Source organism: Prionailurus bengalensis, chromosome A1 (assembly GCF_016509475.1).
Source record: "Prionailurus bengalensis isolate Pbe53 chromosome A1, Fcat_Pben_1.1_paternal_pri, whole genome shotgun sequence".
Classification (NCBI taxonomy): Eukaryota; Metazoa; Chordata; class Mammalia; order Carnivora; family Felidae; genus Prionailurus; species Prionailurus bengalensis.
The window spans coordinates 170069668-170094332 of record NC_057343.1 but is presented as its reverse complement, the minus strand read 5'-3'; the positions used below and the strand labels follow the sequence as shown (position 1 = coordinate 170094332).

The following is a 24665-nucleotide window of genomic DNA, read 5'->3' as shown; positions in this document are numbered from 1 at the left end:
AAAGAACTTCAACTGCCATAAAGTAATTTTCAAAACAGTATCTATGACAAGAATATGGTTCAGAACACACTTTGTCCTGCTCACCAGGCTACCTGCCTCCTTGCAAGAGGTACTTATAGCTATCACTGTTATCAGATGCTTAGAACATAAAAAACATAGGAGCAATATTGCACAGATGTACACAATGCATCTTTGGCTCAAACATACCATGATAACTTAATGTCTGTTGTAACATACCAACCTTTTTCTCATTTCATTGATAAAAAAGGAAAATCTCTGTACACTTCTTTAGAATCACTCAAGTCAAAAAGGTACTACAGTAGTGGTAAGAGTTATTATATTTCAGGTTTTTCTCATATCCTTCTTCTGGGTTAATGTATTTAGCACTTAGCTCCACCTCAGGGGAAGAATATTCACTGCTAGAAGAAAGTGATATATCTGAAGAACAATAGGAAAATGCCAAAACCACATGTGTGGAATACTACCAGCTTATCAATTTATGTCATGTGTAAATAAAATTAGCTGATTCCCAAGGATGTTAGTGCTTTCAGCATCTGAAGAAATGGCCAGTTTATCCCATCTGCATTTGCTTTGGGGTATTAAGCAGCAAATGAAACACGAGGGCAAACCAGTGTATCATTTGGCTGAGAAAAAATATCAATTTAAAGATGTTATCTTTTCAAAAGGTTTTGGAAGTAGGTTACATTATATCAAACTATTATCTGTGGTATAAAATGGCAACAGAGAACATTTATTTCGTTTTTCATTAACGTAATATGCTTGAATTATAAAGTGAATGTCTAAGTTTAGATATAACATCAGTTAACATTTAAAAGAAAACTTCCTTATTTTCCCAAAGTGGAATTCACAATCCTCTAATTAGACCAAATTCATACCAAAGTTATTTTTAAAGAGTATTCTGTTAATAGCTCCAAACCTAAGTCCATAAAATTAGGTTCTTCTGTGGCAATTAACAAAAAATAATTCAGCCACTGAGTTGACATCTTATAATTTTTAGTAAATAAATACTTATTTGAGTATTACTATGTTGCTCTCTCCTTGAGCTCAAAAGTTGCTGCTGTGAAGTGGTATTATTACACAACTGGTCATGGGTTAGAGCTTATGTAAGACCAAGTGCCAGTTCAGATTTTGAGGGCTCTCCTTTATGAGTGGTAGGAGCCATGTTCCTTAATCTTTTCTTGGCACAATTTACCTTTGTTACATTTATGATGAACAAAAGAAACAAATGCCAGGCAAGTATCCACAGCCAAAACACTGGGACTTTGTTCCCAATGAAGCAGGAACTGTCATTTTCAGGGACTACCATAATAACCTTCTATAGCTGTGAAAATCACATAACTGAAATTGGTTCTGCTACATCATATACATATATAAAATGTTGTTATGAATTGAAGGGGTAGTTTATTTTTAAGAAGAATTTAACCTCCCTAGGGGCGCCTGCATGACTCAGTCGGTTAAGTGTCCGACTCTTGATTTTGGCTCAGCTCATGTCTTGCAGTCACGAGATCACAGCCCAGCCCTGGACTGCACTGACAGCGTGGACCCTGCCTGAGGGTCCCTCTACCCCTCCCCCACTCATGCTCACACACACACACTTTCTCAAATAAAACTTTTTTTTAAAAGAATTTAACCTCCCAGGAAAATTTAGTGAAATTACTCACAGAAATTATCAACTGAAATGATTTTAAAGAAAAGAAATTGTGACAGTGGAAATGTTTCTACTGAGATGTTAAAGACATTTAGGATATAAAATAATCATGCTAAGATTTCTAAGCCAAAATCTCTAGACCATATAAACTCCATGAACTCAATTCTTAAAAAAACATGTTATAGGGAGGAGATATATTTTGATGATGTCTAAACCTGGTAAAAATTCTTCAATAATTCTCAAAGTTTCAAACATATAAGTCATTTTAAAATTAAAATAACTTTGAGTACTGCCAAAGGGCAGCATCTGTATAAGCTATGGAATGTACCAGATAATGTAACATTCAATTGGTTCCAGAAAGTTCTGAACTCAGAGAGGAGATCCATGTCAGAAAGAAAGGGGCAGTTACAAGTCTCTAGGGAAAGAAAGTGGAGACTGACATTTTTTAAGGCTTAATAAAATTAATTACTTCTACTCATGATGTGCAGAAACACTGTTGCATTTAAAGGTTAAGGTGCTTAGTTTCCTCTTCATCTGGGTATCAGTGGCAGCCCTAATTCAATCACATAAGAAAATAAATGACACCTGCCTGGCCCATAAACATTCCTTTAAGTAATGCTTGTCACTTAAAAAAAAAAATTCACAATTTCCTTCATTTCAACTTCTAAGTAATAAACAACATGCTTACAAACTCTTTTTTTTTAGCATATTAGAGCTTTTTGTTTTTAGTATTTCCTAGTGCCATTTAGAATTGCCTTTTGTTTGATTTTACTTATCCAGCAACCCATGAGCAAACAAGTAAATAAAGCATTTGTAATTCAAGAGATGATTCAAGTAAAGACAAGATCATCTTGGAGTATTCACTCTAAACTTCAATTCTCAAATGCTTCTAATCTCTTTAAACATTACTTTGGTTCAAATATATTTCAGATTTATGATTTCAAAGGGTTCAGTTATCTGACGAGAACAGGAGCATATTAAGTCTCTGCATAATGCAGTTTTGAAATGGCATGCATATTAGACACTAAGCAGTTATTAAATCTTGCTTTTAACCTACCAGTTTTCTAAATCTTCCCTCCACAAGCTTGATTCCCAGTAGAGAAAAAAGGAACTCCAACAAAAATTTTCCTGTTTACTACAGTAAGCTATTTACTTATCTGTGCATAAGGCTGAGAAATTATGTAAGGGGGATTAATGTATTTGTCCATAGGGTATCTTGCATAGTGTTTAGCTTGAATTTTCATTTGTATTTTTAATTCGTAGAAGGATTATATATTTTGACCCATTTATAAATTGAATGATAAAACAAAATAGAGCATTATTTTCCTACTTGCTATTTAACTAATGTCGAAAAGTCATTTTTACCTCTCTGAACTTCATTTAGTTTATTTATAAATGAAGATAACAATATAGCTGGTAGAATAAATGACCTAATACCAAAGTGCTTTTACAACTTTAAGATCTTTTGTAAGCTTAAGAAATTATATATTACTATGGTGCTTTTACAAGAATGAAAACTAGCTGGCTCTTTCCCCATCATACCTTTTATAAAGGAAGAAAAACACAGAAAAGTACTTTCTGAAGCAGTCTGAGAATTGAGGTTTCAAACTTAAACATTTTCCTAACAATTACAATAATACAGGTTATTGCTAAAATTCAGAGGCCATTTAATCCAGCCACTTGAGTTTTACATAATAAAGATCAATGAAAGCTAAATATAAAACATATCAACAGAACAGTTACAATGATGGGGAGAGAAGAACTGAAAACAAATGTTATACTTCCTAATTTGTTCTCAGTCATTCCTATTTAGTACACCTAGGGTTAGGAGGAGAATTAGGGGCAGAGGCAGGTTCAGAGTCTGGGTTAGTTTTGGCTGGATTATAGCAGGCATTTTAGTATATGTGCTGCCGAAGCGAGCACAAGCAGGCATTTTAAATAACCACTTTTTTCTCTTAGCCAATTGGAAAATAATAAAATTTATGGTAAGAAAACAAAGTGGTCCCATGTGAAATATTTAGAGAGATATATAATGTGTCTATATGTGTATTTACATAAAATCACAGTACATTAGTCCTTATACCAACCCTATTAATCTTACTTTATAGGCAAGAAAATTAAGGCACAGAAGGGTTAAGCAAGTTCAGCAAGGTCATATAAGAATGCCTAGCTCTTGGGCTTTTTTTGTTAAAGAGCCATTTACAAGTTCAGTTTATATACATAAAATTTATCCATTTTAACGTATGATTCAAGGAGTTTTGACAAATTTACAGGTGTGCAACTGTCACTACAATCCAGTTTGATACATTTTCATCATGCCAAAAAGTCTCTCATATCTGTATACCGTTGGCCTTTAAACATCAGGGCTTAGGAGCATCAATCCCATCCCAGGCAAAAATCTACTGGGAAATCTATTAATTTCCTAAGAACATAACAACTAATAGTCTACCATTGAGCAGAAACCTTACTAATGACATAAACAGTTGATTAACATATTTTGCATGTTAAATGTACTAAATACTGTAGTTTTACAATAAAGCTAGAGAAAAAAACCTTATCATTAGGGAAAATACATTTACCATACTATAAAAAATATGTATAATAAATGGACCCACACAGTCCAAATCCATGCTGTTCAAGAGTCAACTGTATAGTCAATCCCATCAGAAAGCCCAGCCCCAGAAAACCACAATGCCTTCTCTGGCCATTTCAAAGAAATGGAATCATACAGCATGTAGTCTTCTGCATTGGACTTGTTTCAATTAGCATAACGTTTTTGAGGTACATGCATACCTCATTTCTCTTTATTACTTAATAGTATTTATACCATTTGGATATGCTACATTGTTTTTCCATGGACATTTAGGTTATTTCTACTTTTTGGCTATTATAAACAATGTTGCTATGAACATCTACTTACAATTTTTGCGTGACAAATATTTTCAATTCTCTTGGGTAAATACCTAGGATTGAAACGCTTAATATATGTGGAACATTCATGTATAACTTCTAGAGAAATTGTAAACTTTCTTCCAAGAAAGCTGTATTATTTTATATTCCAGCACTAATGTATGAAGGAGTTGGTTTTTTCACACCCTCACCAACACTTATCAGAACTCAAGATCTCCACCACTACCCTCTCTGGCCTCTTACTGACCACGCACTTGTGTCACAGAAAGCTGGACAGGACAGAGGAAGGAGCTAAGTGAATGAAGAAGTGAGGGAGACAGAGATCCCTATACTTTTTCAAAGACAACCATATCTATTTCAGCTGATGAACCTACATTGACACATCACTGTCCTCCAAAGAGTGTTACAATTATTAGTTTAACAGCTAGCATTTTAATTTCAAACACTGGCAAACAAGTGTTTATTGTGACAAAGATGAAAAATACGATAAACCTGTTAAAGGGTGCTTTTTATTTACTTTTTCTGGCTATATGGTTCTAGAAGCTAGAACATCCGGTATGATGTTGAAGTGGTAAATGCAGATAGAGGTTTTATTTCTTATATAAAGGAGGAAAGTATTCAGTCATTTACCATTAAGTATAATGTCATCTACAGGCTTTTCTTAAAAGCCCTTAATGTTGAGGAAGTTTTATTTCTCATGAGAGCATTCTTATCAGGAACACAGGTTTGATTTTGCCAAATGCTTTTTTGTATCTATTGAGATGATGATACTATTTTTTGTTTGTTTGTTTGTTAATGTGATGAATGGCATGGATTGGTTTTTGAAGGTTAAACCAACTTGCAGTTCTAGGATAAATTCTGCTTCAGTATGATGTATTTCTGTATATTGCTATATTGGCTTTGTTATAATTATGCTTAGGATTTTTATATAAGATCACGAGACATTACTCTGTAGTTTTCTTTTCCTATGATTTTTTTCTCTAGCTTTAGAATCAGGTAATGGTGGTCTCAAAAAATGAGCTGGGAAGGAGTCTTGCTTTTTCAACTTTCTGAATGAGTTGGTATAGAAGTGGTGTATTTCCTTCTGAAAAGTGTAGTATAATTCACCAGTGAAGCCAGCTGGGCCTGGAGTTTTCTTTGAAGGATGGTTTCTTAATGACCAATTCTTTAAAAGAGAGGGGGATATGAAGATTGAAGGATTTGGTAGTTTTATCTTTCAGGAGACTTGTCCATTGCATCTAAGTTGTTTAATTTGTTTGCACAAACTTGGCCATAATATTCCATTAATACCTTTTGACATCTGTAGACTCTGTAGTGATGTCAGCTCTCATTTTTGACATTAGTAATTTGTGTCCTCTCTTTTTTCTTATTGGCCTATGTAGAGGTTTACTTTTATTGATCTCAAAAGACTAGCTTTTAGTTTCGTTGACTCTGTGTTTTTCCCTTTTCATTGATTTCTGCTATTGCCTTAATTTTTTCTTTCTTCCACATATTTTGAGTTACCTTGGATTCATTCAACTTTTTATGGTAGAAATTGAAGTCATCACTTTGAGTACCTTCTTTTCTAATATAGACATATACTGTTAAAGTCGTCTCTCAAGTACTGCTTTATAGGCAGTATATAAATACTGAGATGTTGTGTTTTCATTTGCATTCAGGCTCAAAACACGTTGATTTCCACTCTGCCCCACTGGTTATTCAGATGCACATTGTGTAGTTTCCAAATATTTAGAGGTTTTTCAGAGATTTGTCTTTGAGCTCTATTTTTATTACATGTACATAATTTAAATACTTATAAATTAGTTGGGACTTATTTTATAGTCCAGAATATGGACTATCTTAGTACATGTTCTCTGTGTACTTAAAAGAATTGTATTTTCGGGTGATGATGTATGGAATGTCCTATTTATGTCAGTAGGTTAGGTTGACTGACAGTGTTATTCAAATCTTCTATAACTTCCTTAGAGGATATACTTTTTAAATAAAATTTACTTTTAAAGATCACTTACTATGGCATCACAAAAAAAGTAATACTCAGTGATAAGTCTGACAGAAGACAGAAAGTCCTCTATACTAAAGTCTACAGAACTTAGCTTAGAGAAGTTAAAGATCTTACTAGCAAGATATACCATGTCCATGGGTCAGAAAACACAATAATGTTAATCCATCTATTTACCCCCAGTTGATCTACAGACTCAGTACAATACCAACCTAAATGCCAGCAAACCTTTATATAGAAACTCTTGAACTATAAAAGAACACTAACACTGATATGGAAATGCTAAGGGCCTCTAATAGCCCAAACGATGAAGAAACAAATTATAGCACTTAAATTACCTGATTTCAAGACATTATAAAGCTACAGTAATTAAGACAGTGTTGTATTGTATGAAGACAAACAAAAGAATCAACAGAAAAGAAGAGTCCAGAAAAAGACCTATGCATAAAATTAAAATGAAAGTGCACGTAACAAGGTAGGTGAGGGAAACACCATAAGGGGAAAAAAAGATAGTAATTTAAACAGGTGGTGCTGGAAGAACTGCATATCCATATGTCAAAAATATAAACTTAAGCCGTTTTTCACAGCATATATAACAATTAACTTGAGATGGATCACAGACTCAAATGTGAATTCTTAAACTATAAAACACATAGAAGTAAGCATAAAAGAAAACCTGTATGATCTTGGGGTTGACAAAACTTTCTTCTATGTACCATGAAAAACATGATCTTTGAAAAAAAATTTGGTAATTTAAACTTTGTCAAAATTAAAAACTTCTGCTTTCCAAAAGACACTTAAGATAATGAATAGATAAATCACAGACCAAGAGAAAATATTTGAAAAATAACATTTCTGATAAAGGATTTGTATCTAAAGTATGTTAAGAACCAAGACTCAGTTGTAACAAACAACCCAATTTTTACAAATGGGCAAATGGTTTGAATAGACATTTCACCAAAGAAGATACATGAATGGCAAATTAGCACATGAAAAGATGCTCAACATCTTTAGTCAGGAAAGACAAATTACATTAAGACATTTCTACATAAATATTAGAATGGCTAAAGACCGACCAGTCTGAGTTGATGAAAAGAGAACACTGCTGCTGGGAAGGCAAACTAGTATAATCACTTTAAAAGGCAATTTGGCAGTTTCTTAAGTATTTAAACATGCATATTCCCTACTATTCATTCATCCCTTTCCTAGTACCTTCCCTAGAGAAATAAAAGCACATGTCCATTACAAAGACTCATACATAACTATTTTTAGCAGTTTCATTTGCAGTAGGCCCAGAAAAGAAACAACTCAAAAGTCTATCAGTAGCTGAATAGATAAACGATGGTATATTCCTGAGGTCACTCTACTCAGCAATAAAAAGGAAACTATTGATACAAAATGGCTGAATCTCAAAATAATTATGCTAAATGAAAGAAACCAGACCAGAATAAAAAAAAAGTGTAGACTGTATGATTTCCTTTATACAAAATTCTAGAAATACAAACTAATATAGCAACAGAAGGCAAATCAGTGATTACCTGAGACAGGGTGTAGAGAAGGGTATAACTAAGTCCATACACAGACAATCAAGTATCCTATAAAAGTTGTTATTGTATCAAAGTGGTTTTCAAAAAGAATGACAAATTATGCTTATTAAAAATTAGATATTGGATCCACATTTTCCCAAATAAATGAAGTAAACGTGACACTTCAAGGGGAAAAAAATGACAGGTTTTGTTGCCAGTGATAAAATCCAAACTTTACAGTGACAATTAAAATTTTAGAAAACACATATTTGTCACCATGTACTTGATAGCTTCCCATTATTTGTCTGATGAGACTACTGTTGACATTAATAAATGTGATCTTTTGATGTTATGTAATGAATCATGTCACCTTTTTGAGGATCTATATATATAACCTGGTCACCTGATATATTCTAAATGATGAAGCATGATGCTACAGAATCATGCACAGATAAAGTTACATTCAAATTCCAAGTTCAAGCAATGGAGTTAGTGTAAGAGAGTATGAAAAGTTTATCACTGTGGTTTCAGATTCCATGCTGCAACTATCTTTGAAAAATTTAGCAAAATGTACTGTGCTGAAGTAGAATTAGAATATGGCTTCCCAACAATCACCTACCCTAAGTCCTGGATCATGTGAACACAGTTATCACTTCCCTAATTATGTTGTCATATGGCATTCTCTTCTTTCAAAAAAGGAGAGAATATTCTCCAGCTGATAACAGAAGAGTAAGTTTAAAAAAATCAAAAACACTTGAAAGATATGACTATGCTGAGTCTGAAGATCGAGGGACCATGGGAAAAACAGTGTAGAAACTTTAAGGAGATGAGAGATGCCTTCAGCTGACAGCAAGCAATAAAAGCAACTTAGACCACTTCTCAGCTTCAAGGAACAGGATTCTGCCACAACAGACACAGGTTAGTAGTCAATTCCTCCCAGTGACTCCAGATAAGAACTCAGCCTGAAATCCCGATTTTGGGCTTTGTGATACCCTAAGCAGTTAACCCAATCAATATTGCCTATGCTTGTGATCCACAGAACTGTGAGGTAATAAATGCATGTTGATTAAAGCTGCTAGGCTGTGATCATTTGTTATGCAGCAATAGAAAGCTAATATATTTATTATAAATCAAAATGCACATACACTTGCAACCAACAATCCCAATGCTGAAAATGCACCCTATATAGTTCAAAATGATTATGTTATTAGTCCAAATATATTCATTCAACGTTGATATATATATCGCACACACACACAGTCTCCCTAAGTGGAAGACTGATTAAATTACATAAATCCATAAAATGGAATATTCTGAAACCATTACAAAAAAAGATATAACTACATGGATAAATATCAAACAATGAGACCCTAAGTTATACTATTAAGAGAAAAAAGATCTGAAAAGTTTAAGAGTATGTTTTTATACATTAAACATTTTCCTGGAAACACACACATATACTTAGTTATCAACTAGCTTTGAGACAGGCTTAGATTATTAAGTGGGAGATCTTCATTTTTAATTTTCTATTTTCCATCACACTTTCAATTTTCTAATGGGGCTTAGTTTTCTTATTCTGTTAAAAACATCAATATAAGTTATTTGTCAGTGTCAGATGAACACTTCCCTGGCACTCCTGCAATGCTATATTCTTTTGTTCAACTTGTACCTGCTATCTGGCATTTGTCATCCATGCTAAGACCAAGATCACTTATCCTCATCAACTCAGCCCCACCTTTCAAATCTCAGTTTCTCAGAGACATGCCCTATTAACTGGGGACTTCATGTATGTGATTTTTTTTTTTTTGAGACAGAGACAGACAGGGCATGAGTGGGGGAGGGGCAGAGAGGGAGACACAGAATCTGAAGCAGGCTCCAGGCTCTGAGATGTCAGCACAGAGCCCAATGTGGGGCTTGAACTCATGAACCGCGACATGATGACCTAAGCGGAAGTCGGACAGTCAACCAACTGAGCCACCCAGGCACCCCTATGATATTACTTAATTAAAACTATAAGCAATTCAATTGTTTTCAAAATTTTAGACTGTACTCTAACATTTTTCATAACTATATTGAAACTACTTATGATATAGATCATAAATAACATACAATGTATATAACAGTGCTATCCTGATGAGGATGAAGATGATAATCCTAAATCCTGCAGTTATATGGTAATATCAAGAACTACTCCGTAGGAGGCAAACCAGTGTGATAAAAATGAGACTAACTATCCTTAAATAATAGCAGAATTGTGTGAGCAATATTTAATGGGCAATCTATAATATCAGGTTTATCTAATGTATATTAAAATTAGAATTATTTTTCATATTCCTTTAAGTTTCTTTTAAAATGCATAAATACTAGTTAAAGCAAGTATTTCTTATTAAATATTACATTTATAAATTTTACCTCTAATGATATTTTCTACAACAGGATGATATACAGTGAAAGTAACTTAAAAATACACACTATAAGTTCAAAGTTATCCTTGCTTGTTGGCAAAAGTGGTTAACCACAAGACCCAGAGGTGTTCAAAGTCACCATAAAGAAATATAGGAAAAATTCCTCAACATATTAATTTTTCTTTGTTCACTTATGAAAGATGTTCATAGTTGATAAGGGATTCAAAGCACTATGGAATTTTATATGCAGCCAAACAAGAGGATGTGTGGTATTGTACTTGGAAAATAATATACAATGAACAAGATAGAAGATAGTACTATCATTGTTATAAAGTTAAACCAAGTAGACTATTTTTATAAACAGGTTTTCTAACAAAAATATACCTAACTAAATTCCATGTGTAATTGCACTATATTAATATATCTCCTCCCCAAAAAACAGGTGGATGACATTTTCTATATAACAGCAAAGTATTAAAGACTATAAAAATATTGGGTATATACATAGCTCTTTGTCATCAGGAAAATGTTAAACAGAATTGCTGAAAACTTTTCAAGGAGAAATCAAAGAGACTGAACATATAAAAATAATAAAACATGACATTACAACATCATCGAGGAAACCTCTAAAATCATTACCTGGAACCAGTTCCATAATGATGTAGATAGGCTGTCTTTGTGTGCAAACGCCTATAAGTTTGACAATATTGGGATGATCGTATTGCTTGAGAATTCTGGATGAAAAAAGTTTCAGAACAGTTATCATTTAAATAAAAAAGCATTAATTTATGATCATCAACAGCATGCCCAAGTAGAATATACTTTAGTCAATATAATTCTCTTTTTAAAGCTTCAATATGAAACCAAATTATGATAATTGATGGATGTATACAAGTTTAAATAAATATTAGCAAACTATAGGTAAAAGGAATCAATTCTCCTTAATTCAATATTCATTTAAAAATTATTATCCACTCTGAGTAATAATCATGCTAAACCTGAACATCTTACTTAGTCCCAAACATTACACTCCCTTCCAAGTATCTGGTTTTAGCCACTACCACAAAAGCCACTAACTGACAAGCATTTAGTGGACCAGAACTATAAGCTGCTAGGTTGGCATCTTTTTGTTTTGTTTTTATGTACACACTTGATTGAAAATACATAAATAAGAATTCAATTCATATTGGTAAATTTTATAGGCTGATCATCTCATTAGATTTTGTAAAATACTATCTTAATTATAGTGATCAATTTCAAAATAGTAAAAATTCAAGTTTTGAGAAAGTGGACTACAGGTTCAAAAATAATTTAGTAACAGTTTCAATATACACTGAAGCTGAAACAAAGGGGACTTTGTTTGGATAAAGGCAAAATTTCATCAGAGGGCTATAAAAATAGCACAGATTCATCCATAGAACTCCAAGCATGAGTTAAAATAAATTAGATTCCCTCAAAGGCCCATCTACCCTGAATATTTCTATTACCAAATCTTATTCCATATTACCCTACTGACATAGTTATAAATTCACTCATATTTGAAAAATGCAGTTTCCTAAGAGAATGAAAAAATCACTATTGGGAGAAAGAAAAAACAGCTCATATATGTTTTGTATAAGCCCAACTAAAGCAGAGATAACTCCAAGAAAAATGCCTTAGATTGAAAATATATAATGACTTATAAGTGAAAAAAGATAGAAGAGTAGAAAAAATTCTAGAGATGAGGAAAATATCTGTCACTAACCTTGAGCTTTCAACTTCTATGAAGAATTAAAAACGAAGTCTTAGAATGTTTGACCCTAATCCAAAGTGTCATTTCTTAGGTTGGAAACTGCTTAGTAAAGAAATTCCACAAAATAGCCAGCATGGACTCCATATTAAATATCTAAATATATAGTTCTATCATCTATTAAATGACATTTGGGAATGTGCATAGATACAATTCTCATTTTTTACATAAAACTTTGTAATTCTACTTTAGAAAATGGATTTTTCCACTTTAGGAAATTTAATACTTTATTTCTCAATAAAACAGTCACAATTTAGAAAGCAAGAAAACTAGCTTTAAAAAAAAATAATGTAATATATAACCTTGTACCTTAATACCACCTATAAAATAATCAGCCTATGAAATACAAGTCTGATAGTATGCCTTTATCATACCATATTTTCAACCTACCAGTAACTGACATTAAAAAAGTTTACATCTTTATTCTCTAGATCATATTTAACAAGCGCACCAACTAGGTTAATCCATTGCTAGCAATATTCACTTTTAGATGCTGAATGAACAAACATCCATGAAAATGTTCCATCCTATGGCACTTAGTTCTCTCATTGCCATAAGCTTGGTTCTTTTACAGCACTTTATAGAAACCTCAATTTTATACACTATGCCATGATAGACAGACACACAGACACACACACACATACACACACACACACACACACACACAACTTTCCCTTTCTCCCTTTACAGCACATGGATCCATGTATCTTCCTTCTTTCCCATCCATATATCCATGCATCTCAGAGAGTCCATCCTTATTTTGTCCAAAACATTTTTCCATTTGTTTTGTACTGTGTTGTGGGTTTTACTGCTAACAGAATACTATTAACCACACACAATACAGGGGTATTAGAACATTAACTTGTAGCTAATAGAAAAAAAGAGAAGACAATTATCCTAGAAGATTAGAAAAGAAACAATGTACAAATTTTGGAACAAATGCCGAACAAGGAGTTGAAGAAGAAATCTGAGTTTCTCTGAAAAGAAAGGTAACAGACAATCAAGAGAAAACATCTAAGGAGGGTTGGATAGATATAATTATAAATATCTAAATGTATTTATATCAATTGTGTATTTTGTATATGGACTAAAATAATATTTTTATTATAAAGACAATCACATTGTCTTTACATATACATACATACACATATACACATATACATACACATATACATATACATACACATATACATATACATACATATACATGTATGTATATGTGATAAAAGCAAAAAACACTCCAATATTCCAATACTGAAGAATACTCACTGTTTTTTAGCATCTGGTTCTTTTGACTATGATTGCATAAACATTCTATAGTCCAACTAAAAACAAATAAACTTTTTGTTTCTATATTGTGTAAGTGCTTACTTGCGAGGGTTTGGAAAGTGCTTCCTTCTACTTCAGTAAATCATAATTTAAGATAATCCCAAACTTCATATTTCAATGTTGTAATAGTAACTTATAAATACATGTTTAATATTACTTTAGCAAACTCACTTGGCTTCTTGTAAAAATTTTATTTTCAGTTCCTGAGGAAGATCTTCTTTACATGTTTTAACAGCAACAGCGGTTTTATCCTTTAATATGCCCTTATATACTTCACCAAAATTCCCCTGAAAATACAAATACATGTACTGTTTAGGGTGTAAGACTGCCACATAAATCTCTGCAAAATACAAGGAAAACATGAAATGATGCATTTTGAATTAATCAAAGTATTCTTTTAGCTTTATTCAGAGTTTTAAGTAGAAATAAAAGATGGGAAATGTTACTCTTGTCAATCCTCCAACTTTAAAAATACTACCCGACCCACCTACCCTTTGGGGGATTGAAGCATGAGGAGAACTGAAAAGGAAAATCAGGGAAAAAATTGGAACAGGATAAAAAGAGAAACTCAAGTTGAAACCATCAGAAAGACATTGTTTCCTGCCTCCTAGTTCTCTTTACCCCCAACCTCTAAATGTTGTTAGATTAAGAAGTTAACCATTAATGTTTCAAGATAAAGCAAAGATTCCGTGAGGTGGCTGTTGCTATGGATCCAGAGTCAAATGTCAGCTGAAGAGCGTAAGGCAATAGGTAAGAGGCAATCGAACCAGGCCCACTAGTGACTGTCACCCGTCAGCAGACTGTCAATCTCTGAAAGGTACCAAGGAAGAGGAAGTGCTTATCCAAATGCCAGTGTCACCCATGTTGGGTTTCTACCAAATGTATAAATCCCTAACTTTGTTCTAAGTCTCTAACATATTTTGACTTTTATGTGTGTTATTTCAAGTTTGAAGTCATTTTTTTTAATTTTTAAGATGAAACAAAATATTACAAGGATGAGCTACAGAGCTAATCCAACAGCTATTTCTTAGTACTCAAGTTTTTAGGTATGCTTATGTATTTTTTACATAACTCTAGTCCTAATATGCAAGTATTATAATAAGCTTCAATGCTATTGTTGAACAATAAGTAACTAAACTAGGGGTCTGCTAATTATTGGGCTTAAGGTCTCAGATCAATGTAACTCTTTTTTTTTTTTCAATTTACATCCAAATTAGTTAGCATATAGTGCAACAATGATTTCAGGAGTGGATTTCTTAATGCCCCTTACCCATTTAGCCCATCCCCCCTCCCACAACCCCTCCAGCAACCCTCAGTTTGTTCTCCATATTTATGAGTCTCTTCTGTTTTTATATTATGTTTGCTTCCCTTACGTTCATCTGTTTTGTATCTTAAAGTCCTCCTATGAGTGAAGTCATATATTTGTCTTTCTCTGACTAATTTCGCTTAGCATTAATACCCTCTAGTTCCATCCACTTAGTTGCAAATGACAAGATTTCATTCTTTTTGATTGCCAAGTAATACTTCATTGTATATATATATATACCACATCTTCTTTATCCATTCATCCATCGATGGACATTTGGGCTCTTTCCATACTTTGGCTATTGTCGATAGTGCTGCTATAAACATTGAGGTACATGTGTCCCTTTGAAACAGCATACCTGTATCCCTTGGATAAATACCTAGTCATGCAATTGCTGGGTCATAGGATAGTTCTATTTTTAATTTTTTGAGGAACCACCATACTGTTTTCCAGAGTGGCTGCACCCAAGAGATCCTCTTTCTCCGCATTCTCGCCAACATCTGTTGTTGCCTGAGTTATTAATGTTAGCCATTCTGAGAGGTGTAAGGTGGTATCTCATTGTGGTTTTGATTTGTATTTCCTGGATGATGAGTGATGTTGAGCATTTTTTCATGTGTCAGTGTGCCACCTGGATGTCTTCTTTGGAGAAGTGTCCATTCATGTCTTTTGCCCATTTCTTCACTGTATTATTTGTTTTTTGGGTGTTGAGTTTGATAAGTTCTTTATAGATTTTGGATACTAACCCTTTATCTGACATGTTGTTTGCAAATATCTTCTCCTATTCTTCTGGTTGCCTTTTAGTTTTGCTGATTGTTTCCTTCACTGTGCAGAAGCTTTTTATTTTGATGAGGTCCCAATAGTTCATTTTAAGATCAATGTAACTCTTAACCAGTAGTTCAAGGTGTGTAAGTTTTATGTATTAATAAATTGAAAATTATGAAAATGTTTTAATAAAGTATTTTATATATGTACATATATTTACGTCCAATTTCTGTCAGCAAAGTTTCATAGCATTTTTTTTCTTTAAAAATTTAATTCCAGTGTAGTTAACAGTGTTATATTAGTTTCAGGTGTACAATATGGTGATTCAGCAATTCCAAATATTACTCAGTGCTCATCATGATACGTCTACACTCTTAACCCCCTTCACCTATTTCACCCATTCTCCCCATTCACTGCCCTCTGGTAATGATCTGTTTGTTCTTTATAGTTAAGAGTATTTTTTGGTTTGCCTCTTTGTTTGTTCATGTGTTTTGTTTCTTAAATTCTACACATAACTGTAATCATATGGTATTTATCTTTCTCTGACTTACTTTGCTTAGCATTATACAATTTGGATCCATCCATGTTGTTGCAAATGGCAAGATTGCATTCTTTTTTCATGGCTGAATAATATTCCATTGTGACTGTGTGGAGGCTGCTTGAGATTTCTCTCTCTGTCTCTCTCTCTCAATCTCTCTCTCTGTCTCCCTCCCTCCCTGTCTCCTTCTCTTTCTGGCCCTCCCTCATTCATGCACACGTACACGTGTTCTCTCTTTTCACTCTCTCAAAGTAAATAAACTTTTAAAAATGATTAAATTTATTTAAACTGACACCATACTACTGTCTTGTCATTGAAAAAATATTATTCTTTGAAATGGCCCTAGTAAGGAGCTAAAAGTTAAAATCCTTTCCTAACATACCATACATATTTCACATAGTAAACTAAACATAAACGTAACTGAAATATTTCTCTTTAACTGAAAATATTTTTGCTTAGTACTCAAAAAGCAGTCCTTATCAACCCATTCTATTTTAGTAAATGGTTTAATTTTACAATATTTTAGTTGTGTTTTCAAGAAAATTTAATTTCCTTGTAATAATTTTTGGCCCAATTATTGCTACTGACTTACTGACCTAAAGTCATGGAAAGAAGGAATACTTCCTTAGGAATGATGAACACATCACAAATGAAATAAACACATCAGCTACTGCTTTTGACTTGAGATTCTTTAGAATTTACTTACAAAGTAATTATTAGCAGTCAATAGAAAATGCTTTCCAACAGCAATTTAATTCTTCCATTTGGAAAGGATATTTTAAAATAATATGAAGAATCCTGCAAAGTGGATTACTTCACTAGGGATTTACTTTCTCAACATATTCACAGCTAAAAAAAACATAAGGATTGTCAACTCATCAGTTGATATTTGAATAAAAAAATCAATAATCATTTATTTATTTATTTATTTAAAATGCTGAGCTCTAAGTCTAGTATTGATCAAATACATGCATCACAGTTTTCTCCAAACATCTGAATTTTATACTATTTTTCACATTGCACTGTAAGCCTATACTCAATTCAAACTTTCAAAACAAAACAGCACTAATTCATTGACAAAGTCATATTTATCCATTAGAACTCAATCATAAAAAGCTATTAATAAATTTGCAAATAGCCCGTTTGATTAATGATTATAAAATGTCTGCCATTATTATTAAACATAATACACTTTCATCTGGCCTATGAGTTGGAAGAAACTTCAAACTAGTCTGGAAAAAAGGGACTTTCATCATATATAGCTACCTTCTCTGACCACTACCAGAGCTGGCTATAAAATCAATCTTTATATTGAAACATGTCTTATCCACATAATTATTAGATTGAAATAATGTATCTAGTGTTGTCACATAGTGAGATTCTATACACAATCCTGAAATCTTCAAGAGCAGTAAGTCACTTTCCTTGAACTATCATGTATAACCAGAAACAAATGGAACAAACCTACTGAGTGTTTAAACTTTTATTACGTCACAGCTTCTTTTCCAATCTCAGATCACTAGTTTTGGCTTTACCACACTGCAATAAAATCATTACGGCTTTTAGTTCTTCCAGAGAAAAACATACATATACTATTTTAAAAAGCCAAGAATCATCCTTAAACTTTTCAAAGATTTTCCCCTTTTTATTTCAGTGACCATCACAGTATTTGTAACAGTTGTGGTATAGTGTTATTCTAGGTTCCTGTGAGACGGTGCCTTGCTGTGTGCTGGAATGGAAGAAAAGCTTTGAAGAAAATGAAGAAGTCTGTAGAGTACACAGACACTGTAAGCTCAGCTGACTACATACCTTGCCCAGTAGTTCTCCCAACGTGACATCTTCATGATTGAGAACCCATTTCTTATCCTAGGGCAAAGAAAAAGAACAATTTTTTTAGCCCAACCAAGAATACATTTCCTGTAAGATGCATTTGAGGCAGTAGCAAAGAGAACTAAGGAGTATTTTATTCAGACCATTAAATCAACAGCACACTAACAAGTTGTAACTTTAAGAGGGTATAACACAGACAGATTTAAGAAATGTTACTCCATCATAGGATTTAAAAATCTATATTATTGCTCACTTCTATCACAAATCTCAGCCCTCAAAATGATAGTATTCCTGTAACTAGAACACAGTACGCCCTTTCCTCCCACCATCAAGTTTAGGCTCTGCCTTAATTGGTCATGTTACAACAGTTGTGTCATAAATATGTGAGGGAATATTATCATATAATGCAAAATGTCCAATTCCCAATAAATTACAGAAAATTACACTACCAACAGCTAATTTTTCCACATGTAAAGTGGCCATGAGTTATAGCTGTCTCTGCAACTGCATGTAGTCCCTTATCTTTCCCAAGTACTTTCTCGTAGTATAATAAAGCAACAAACATTAATTCCAGTATTCCTAGGGTACACAAGCTTAGTAATGCAAACATGCCACTATAAAAGAACACCCTGTTATCTAATCTCAAGAACTAATTCCTACTTAGGGAACACTTTATCATGTACAAATCTCAGCTAGGAAACTACACAATATCAGAGATAAAAAGACACCCAAATTTTTTAAAAAGAAAAATCAACAAGGAATGAAGCAAGAAAGAAGGAAAGAGAGGAAGATATGATGGAGAAGCAGGAAGGAAAAAAAGGTATGGGGGGAAGAGAGAAAGAGGAAAAAAAAAAAGAAAATCCTAGAATGATTTATTTTCTTCATAACTTGTTTTTTTATTAAATATTAAAGTGTAGTATTCACCCAATGTACAGACTGAAATGTAGTATGACCTCCAGAATGAGTTTTAACAAGTCACCACACATCTTGAAGTGAATGTCTACCCCTAGTTTAAAAATATTCTGGACAGCTATTTCCAAAACACCATGTGACAAACACAACCACCACTCTCTGATAGGTCAGCAAAGAGAACATTGACTTTTTTCAGTTTACGTGTAGTCTTTCAATCTAAATATAAAGCTAGAGCTATAAAGGACCTGGAAAAAATACACAGGAGGATAGCTCCATGACGAAGACAATAAGCAAAATTTCTTAGGACACAAAAGCAAGAACTATAAAATTCATCAAAATTTCAAACAAAATTATAAAACAAAAAATTATCAACAAAATTATAAAAATTCTTCCCAAGGCCATCATTTGAAAAGTAAAAAGGCAAACTACAATCTGGGAGAATTTTTGCATTACATCTAACAAATAATTTTTTTGTAGAATATATAGAGAATTCATACCTCAGTAACAAGTTAAGAAAAACCCAATTTTAAGAAACTGGATAAAAATCTATAATAGCCAAATTATGGAAACAGCCCAAGTCTCCATGGACTGATGAATGGATAAAGAAGATGTGATACACACACGCTCATGTGCACACATACTAGAGTATTACTCAGCCACAAAAAAGAATGAACTCTTGCCATTTGCAATGATGTGGATGGAACTAGAGAGTATTATGGTAAGCAAAATTAAGTTGGAAAGACAAACACCATATGATTTCACTCATGTGGAATTTAAGAAACAAAACAAATGAACAAGGGAGGGCAGGGAGAGAGGGAGGCAAACCAAGAAACAGACTCTTAACTATAGAGAACAAAACTAATGGTTACCAGAGGGGAGGAAGATGGTGGGACGGGTGAAACAGGTGATAGGGATCAAGGAGTACAATTGTTATGAGGAGCACTGCTTGTTGTATGGAAGTATTTAACCACTGTATTGTACACCTGAAACTAATATTACACTGTATGTAACCAACTGGAATTTAAATTAAAAACTTCTAAAAAAAAATTGGGTAAAAAAAAATCAAAAGAAGATGCACAAATAGTAAGTTCATCAAAAATGGCATTATGTGTCAGGGACATAAAGGTACAAACCACATTAAGATGCCACTTCACACCCACTTAGAAGACTAAAATTCAAAAGATTAACAGTATCAGAAGATGTGAGAATGCGGAACAACTGGAATCCTGACTCATACATTGTTAGTTAAGGATTTGGAAAGGAATAGCCATTTTGGAAGACAATTTGGCAGTGTCACATCAAAAGGAGAATGGATAAACAAATTTTGGTATAATCAGGCAATTAGTTACTATTCAGCAACAATTTACTACAAATGCATCCAACAGAGCATTTGCACAACATTTTGCCAAGCTAATAAGGCCAAATATACTTTATATACATGGCATAAATAAAGAGTCCACTTATATAAATTGTTAGAAATGGGCAAATCTATAATGCTATAAATCAGAGCAGTGGTTGCCTAAGGCAAAGGTTGTGGAAGATTGCCAAGAAAAAGGAATTCTGGAAGTTTATGAAAATAATCAATTTACTGATATTTCATTGAATACATTTAAAACCCGTGAATTTTGTTGCATGTAAACTATTTCCATGAAGCTGATTTTTTTTTTAATGAGAAATGTAAAAAAGCAATTATTTCAAAAATGCTACTTTCCATTTGAACACTACTTTTGGGTTAATTTCCCCTTCACAGATACTATCAAAAATATACTATCTACAGAATGTTGTCTGGCAGGCAGAAGAGTTATTATTTTAAAGTTGCAAAACTGATTGGTGGAGAGCTTTTTCATTTCAAATAATGGTAAAATACATGGATCACCCAACTCTCCCCTCAACCACTGAAAAAGCTGGATAAAATAGGAAGAACAAAAACGAAAAAGTACCAAATTTTTGTTCCAGAAGCCTGAAGAGCTAGTGAAATAGTTAAGCACTGAGTGGCTAAATTGACATGAAAAAAAGACCAGAAGTCAAGTTAGATTAAGAAAAGTTAAATTTAGGTTAAGAAAGCACCCAAAACTCAGACCTTCTGGACTACCTTTACCTTAAATTCATATGTTGATTTTGAAAGCAGCAGCCAACAGGCTAAAAAGCAAAAAACAGAGCACACACACACTGGAGGAAGTTCTTTAGCCAGAAGGCATAAAGGAAGAAAAACAAAAATGGTAAAAACCTAAGTCAATGTAACAGAATTTTCTTTTCTTGCACTCTTTAAAATGTGCTCGGCAAACAGAAAGGAAAGTCATAACATTTTCTGATGAGTTTTGACTCAGATGTAATACATATGAAAAGTACACCAAAGAGGAAAAGGTATACAGTTCCATACTGTGATAAAGTTTCTGCACTCCACTTGAAATGTTAGCGTATTGATTCTTTGTAAACTGTGAAAAGTTAAATGTTTTTGAGCAACCACTTAAAAAAAGAATAAAAGTACAAAGCTACATAATCAAAACTACAAGAGAAAAATTTAATGGGATAGTAAAAACTGTTCAAATAACTCAAAAGGGAAGGTAAGGGAAAAAGTGAAACAAACAAACAAAAAGAACAAAATATAAAACAGAAGCCCTAAATCCAAACATAATCAATAATGACAAACATAAATTGTCTAAATACACCATTTAAAAGACAGATTTTAAAAAGAATCTTAAAAAGGAGTCAACTATATGCTACCTAAAGAAGATCACTATAACTTTAATGATACAGGTATCTCAAAAGGATAGAAATAGATATAAAATGCAAATATAAATCATAAGAAAGTTAGAATACCTATAGTAATACCAGACAAAGTAACTATAAAGCAAAGAAAATTACCATGGATAGAGGAAAATCAGGAAAATTGAAAGTGTCAATTCAACAAGAAAACATAATTATCCTAAAAGTCTATGTTTCAACCACTGATCCCTCAAAATGAAGGAAATGGACAGAACTGCAAGAATAATTTCACAATTATAGCTGGAGATTTCAAAACTCTTCTCTCAGTAATAAATAGTAGTAGAGAGAAAATCAGCAAGGATGTAAAATAACTGAATAACACCATCAACCAAGTGGATCAAATTGACATTTATAACAAACTCCACTCAACAGCAGAATAAAACCTTCTTTGCAAGTGCACAAGGAAAATACACCAAACTAAATCCCATCATAAACCTGGATCATGAAACAAACCTTAATGAATGTAAAAGAAATGAGTTCATACAAGTTATGTCCTCTGTCAACAAAACTTAAGTAGAAATCAGTGACAAAGTTAACAGAATTTTTCCAAATTTTTGGAAATTAAATAACACATTTTTAAATAATCCATGAGTCAAAGAAAAAATATTAGCAATTCTGATTTTACACTTAGGCAGGCTGAACAATTATTAGATGACACAGGTAAGCTTAACAAATATAGTTTATAGATATTAACATTTGAGTTTTCTATCTAATGTTGGTTAATATTTAGTGTGAGTATTGTTTTTACTGACCTCATCCTGAACCTATTATGTACTATTTTGGAGTATACACCTGTGTGCCTACTATCTCTAGTGGGATTTCTGCCATAGTATGCATCTAGAATTCATCTCATTACTGAGAAAGGAGTTGTTTCATCAGGTGGAAGAAGCAGATACCTCAACATATTCTAGCATTAATATCCACAGTATCCATATTCTTTAACTAAGCTTAATACTACTAGCATAAAATAACTTTCAATTTTTTTTTCAAAAAACTCTATCAGAAGGCACCTGTTATCTATTTCTAAATAGATGATTTAAGTCTTATCATATATGAAGTAAAAAAATTATAATGTCAAATACTGTTAGAAAACAATTTCAGTGCTTCATTAAACATCTTTCAAGGGTAATGCCTTTTTAAACACTGAATTATTTAAATACTCAAGACACTTAAAAGTTGTCTATAAAGTGAAATTTGCAAATTAAGCTGAATACTTTCATTAATTCTGTTTTCTTAGGTATGATGTAATTTTATAATATCTTGAAGTATATGAAAGGCCAATTTTTTTTTATCTGTGAATGTGATAAATCTTTACAAGTCATACTTTTAGGAAAAGTGGTGATTACTTAAGAAAATATGAGTATTTTTACTCAAAATTAGTTCTAAATAAATGAAGTCAAATATCCAGGGTTATTTATCATGTTTTACACAAAAATTTCAGAGTGAAAAGAAGAAAGTTTAAATAGAGCAAAAGATAGTAGAAAGTCCCTTAACAGTTAATCCAATGTTAGCGCCATACTTGAGAACAGAATACCATTAAAATTCTGTTCGCTAAGTCAAGCCTTGTTTCTTTTCTTTTTTTTTCTTATGTTTCTTTGTTTTTTGAGAGAGGGACAGAGTGTGAGCAGGGGAGGGGCAAAGACAGAGGGAGGAGACACAGAATCTGAAGCAGGCTCCAGGCTCTGAGCTGTCAACACAGAGCCCAACACGAGGCTTGAACTGGTGAACCATGAGATTATGACCTAAACTGAAGTTGGCTGCTTAACCAACTGAGCTACCCAGGCACCCCTAAGTCAAGCCTTGTTTCCTACCACTCAGAGAAACTTCTGGCTTTCAGAAATTAACTAGTAAATATAGATAAAAGGTAGAGAGAGATGCTGAAATGTAAAGAATATTGTAAAAAAAGTTTCACAAAGTGAATTACAGGGAAAGAATTTTCTGAAACACAATAAGGTTAGAATTCACAACGAAGTCATTGGGTAATTTCCAAATCAGTTGCCTGTATTAGACTGAATCCTTACATATCAATCTTTCAAACAATGAAACATATCAGAATTAATATTATCATACACAAAGTACACTTAACTCAGTTTATATTGGTGTAATATAAACTTGAAAGTTTATTTAATAGATTCATTATAGGTACAGACTTTAAACTTCATCCATTCTAGCCCCAGAATTGTAAATAGAATTAACTAACTTAAGATTCATTTTGTTTTCTGTTCCTTTCCTGAAGGGGATTGAAAGTAAATGGTGAACTCAAGAGTGAAAACTAGAAATGCACACCTGAGACACTGTTCACAGCTAGCCTGCCACTACCATAGCAATAAGACAATAAAATATAAATATACTCTTTTGGAACAAAGCAGGACTCCTGAAGACAGCAGTCAAGAGGTCTGGGCTAGCTCATAATTTATATAAATGAGCTCACTCTACTCAAAGAGACCCTTAGGAAAGATTTTTCCAGGACTCACTGTGTGGCACTATGTAATACAACAAGAAGACACAAACAGTCTGGAAAACACCATGCTATGCCAACTTACTAACAGAAAGCCAAAACAGAGAAATAGTATGCTAGGCAAAGAATGGAAGCTGAGAGAAAGCTCAGATTCTAGCTCCAAATCTATCCTATTTTATACATATACTAAGTTATGCTAGAAATTCAAAGATACATGAGCATGAGTTTGGAAGATAAATTAAATAGTAGTCCTTAGTCTCAAGGGCTTCAATATAAGATATTGAAAGTCAAGAGTCTGAGCGAGAAGTATGAATAGTCTAGAGCTTGAACACTGAGGTACATGTGCTCAATATAAAGAAGATGGTTAAAGGGCTTCACTGAACAGATGGAAAGGTTTCCAAAATTCCTCAAAGTAACCTTCCCTTAACATTTTACAAGCTACTAAATAAAGAAAACCATAAAAAGC

At 32.9% G+C, this 24665-nt stretch overlaps 1 protein-coding gene across 3 annotated transcripts in view; it reads right to left on the bottom strand.

The window, feature by feature from the left end:
* Positions 1-24665, bottom strand: part of FER (FER tyrosine kinase) — a 437406-nt gene that overhangs the window by 141943 nt on the left and 270798 nt on the right. For all 3 annotated transcript variants that reach the window (XM_043595148.1, XM_043595157.1, XM_043595165.1), the window contains 3 exons: positions 18043-18099; positions 13799-13914; positions 11149-11243 (listed from right to left, as the gene is read on the bottom strand). In XM_043595148.1, coding sequence (XP_043451083.1) covers positions 11149-11243; positions 13799-13914; positions 18043-18099 — 268 coding nt within the window. The remainder of the gene's footprint in view (positions 1-11148; positions 11244-13798; positions 13915-18042; positions 18100-24665) is intronic.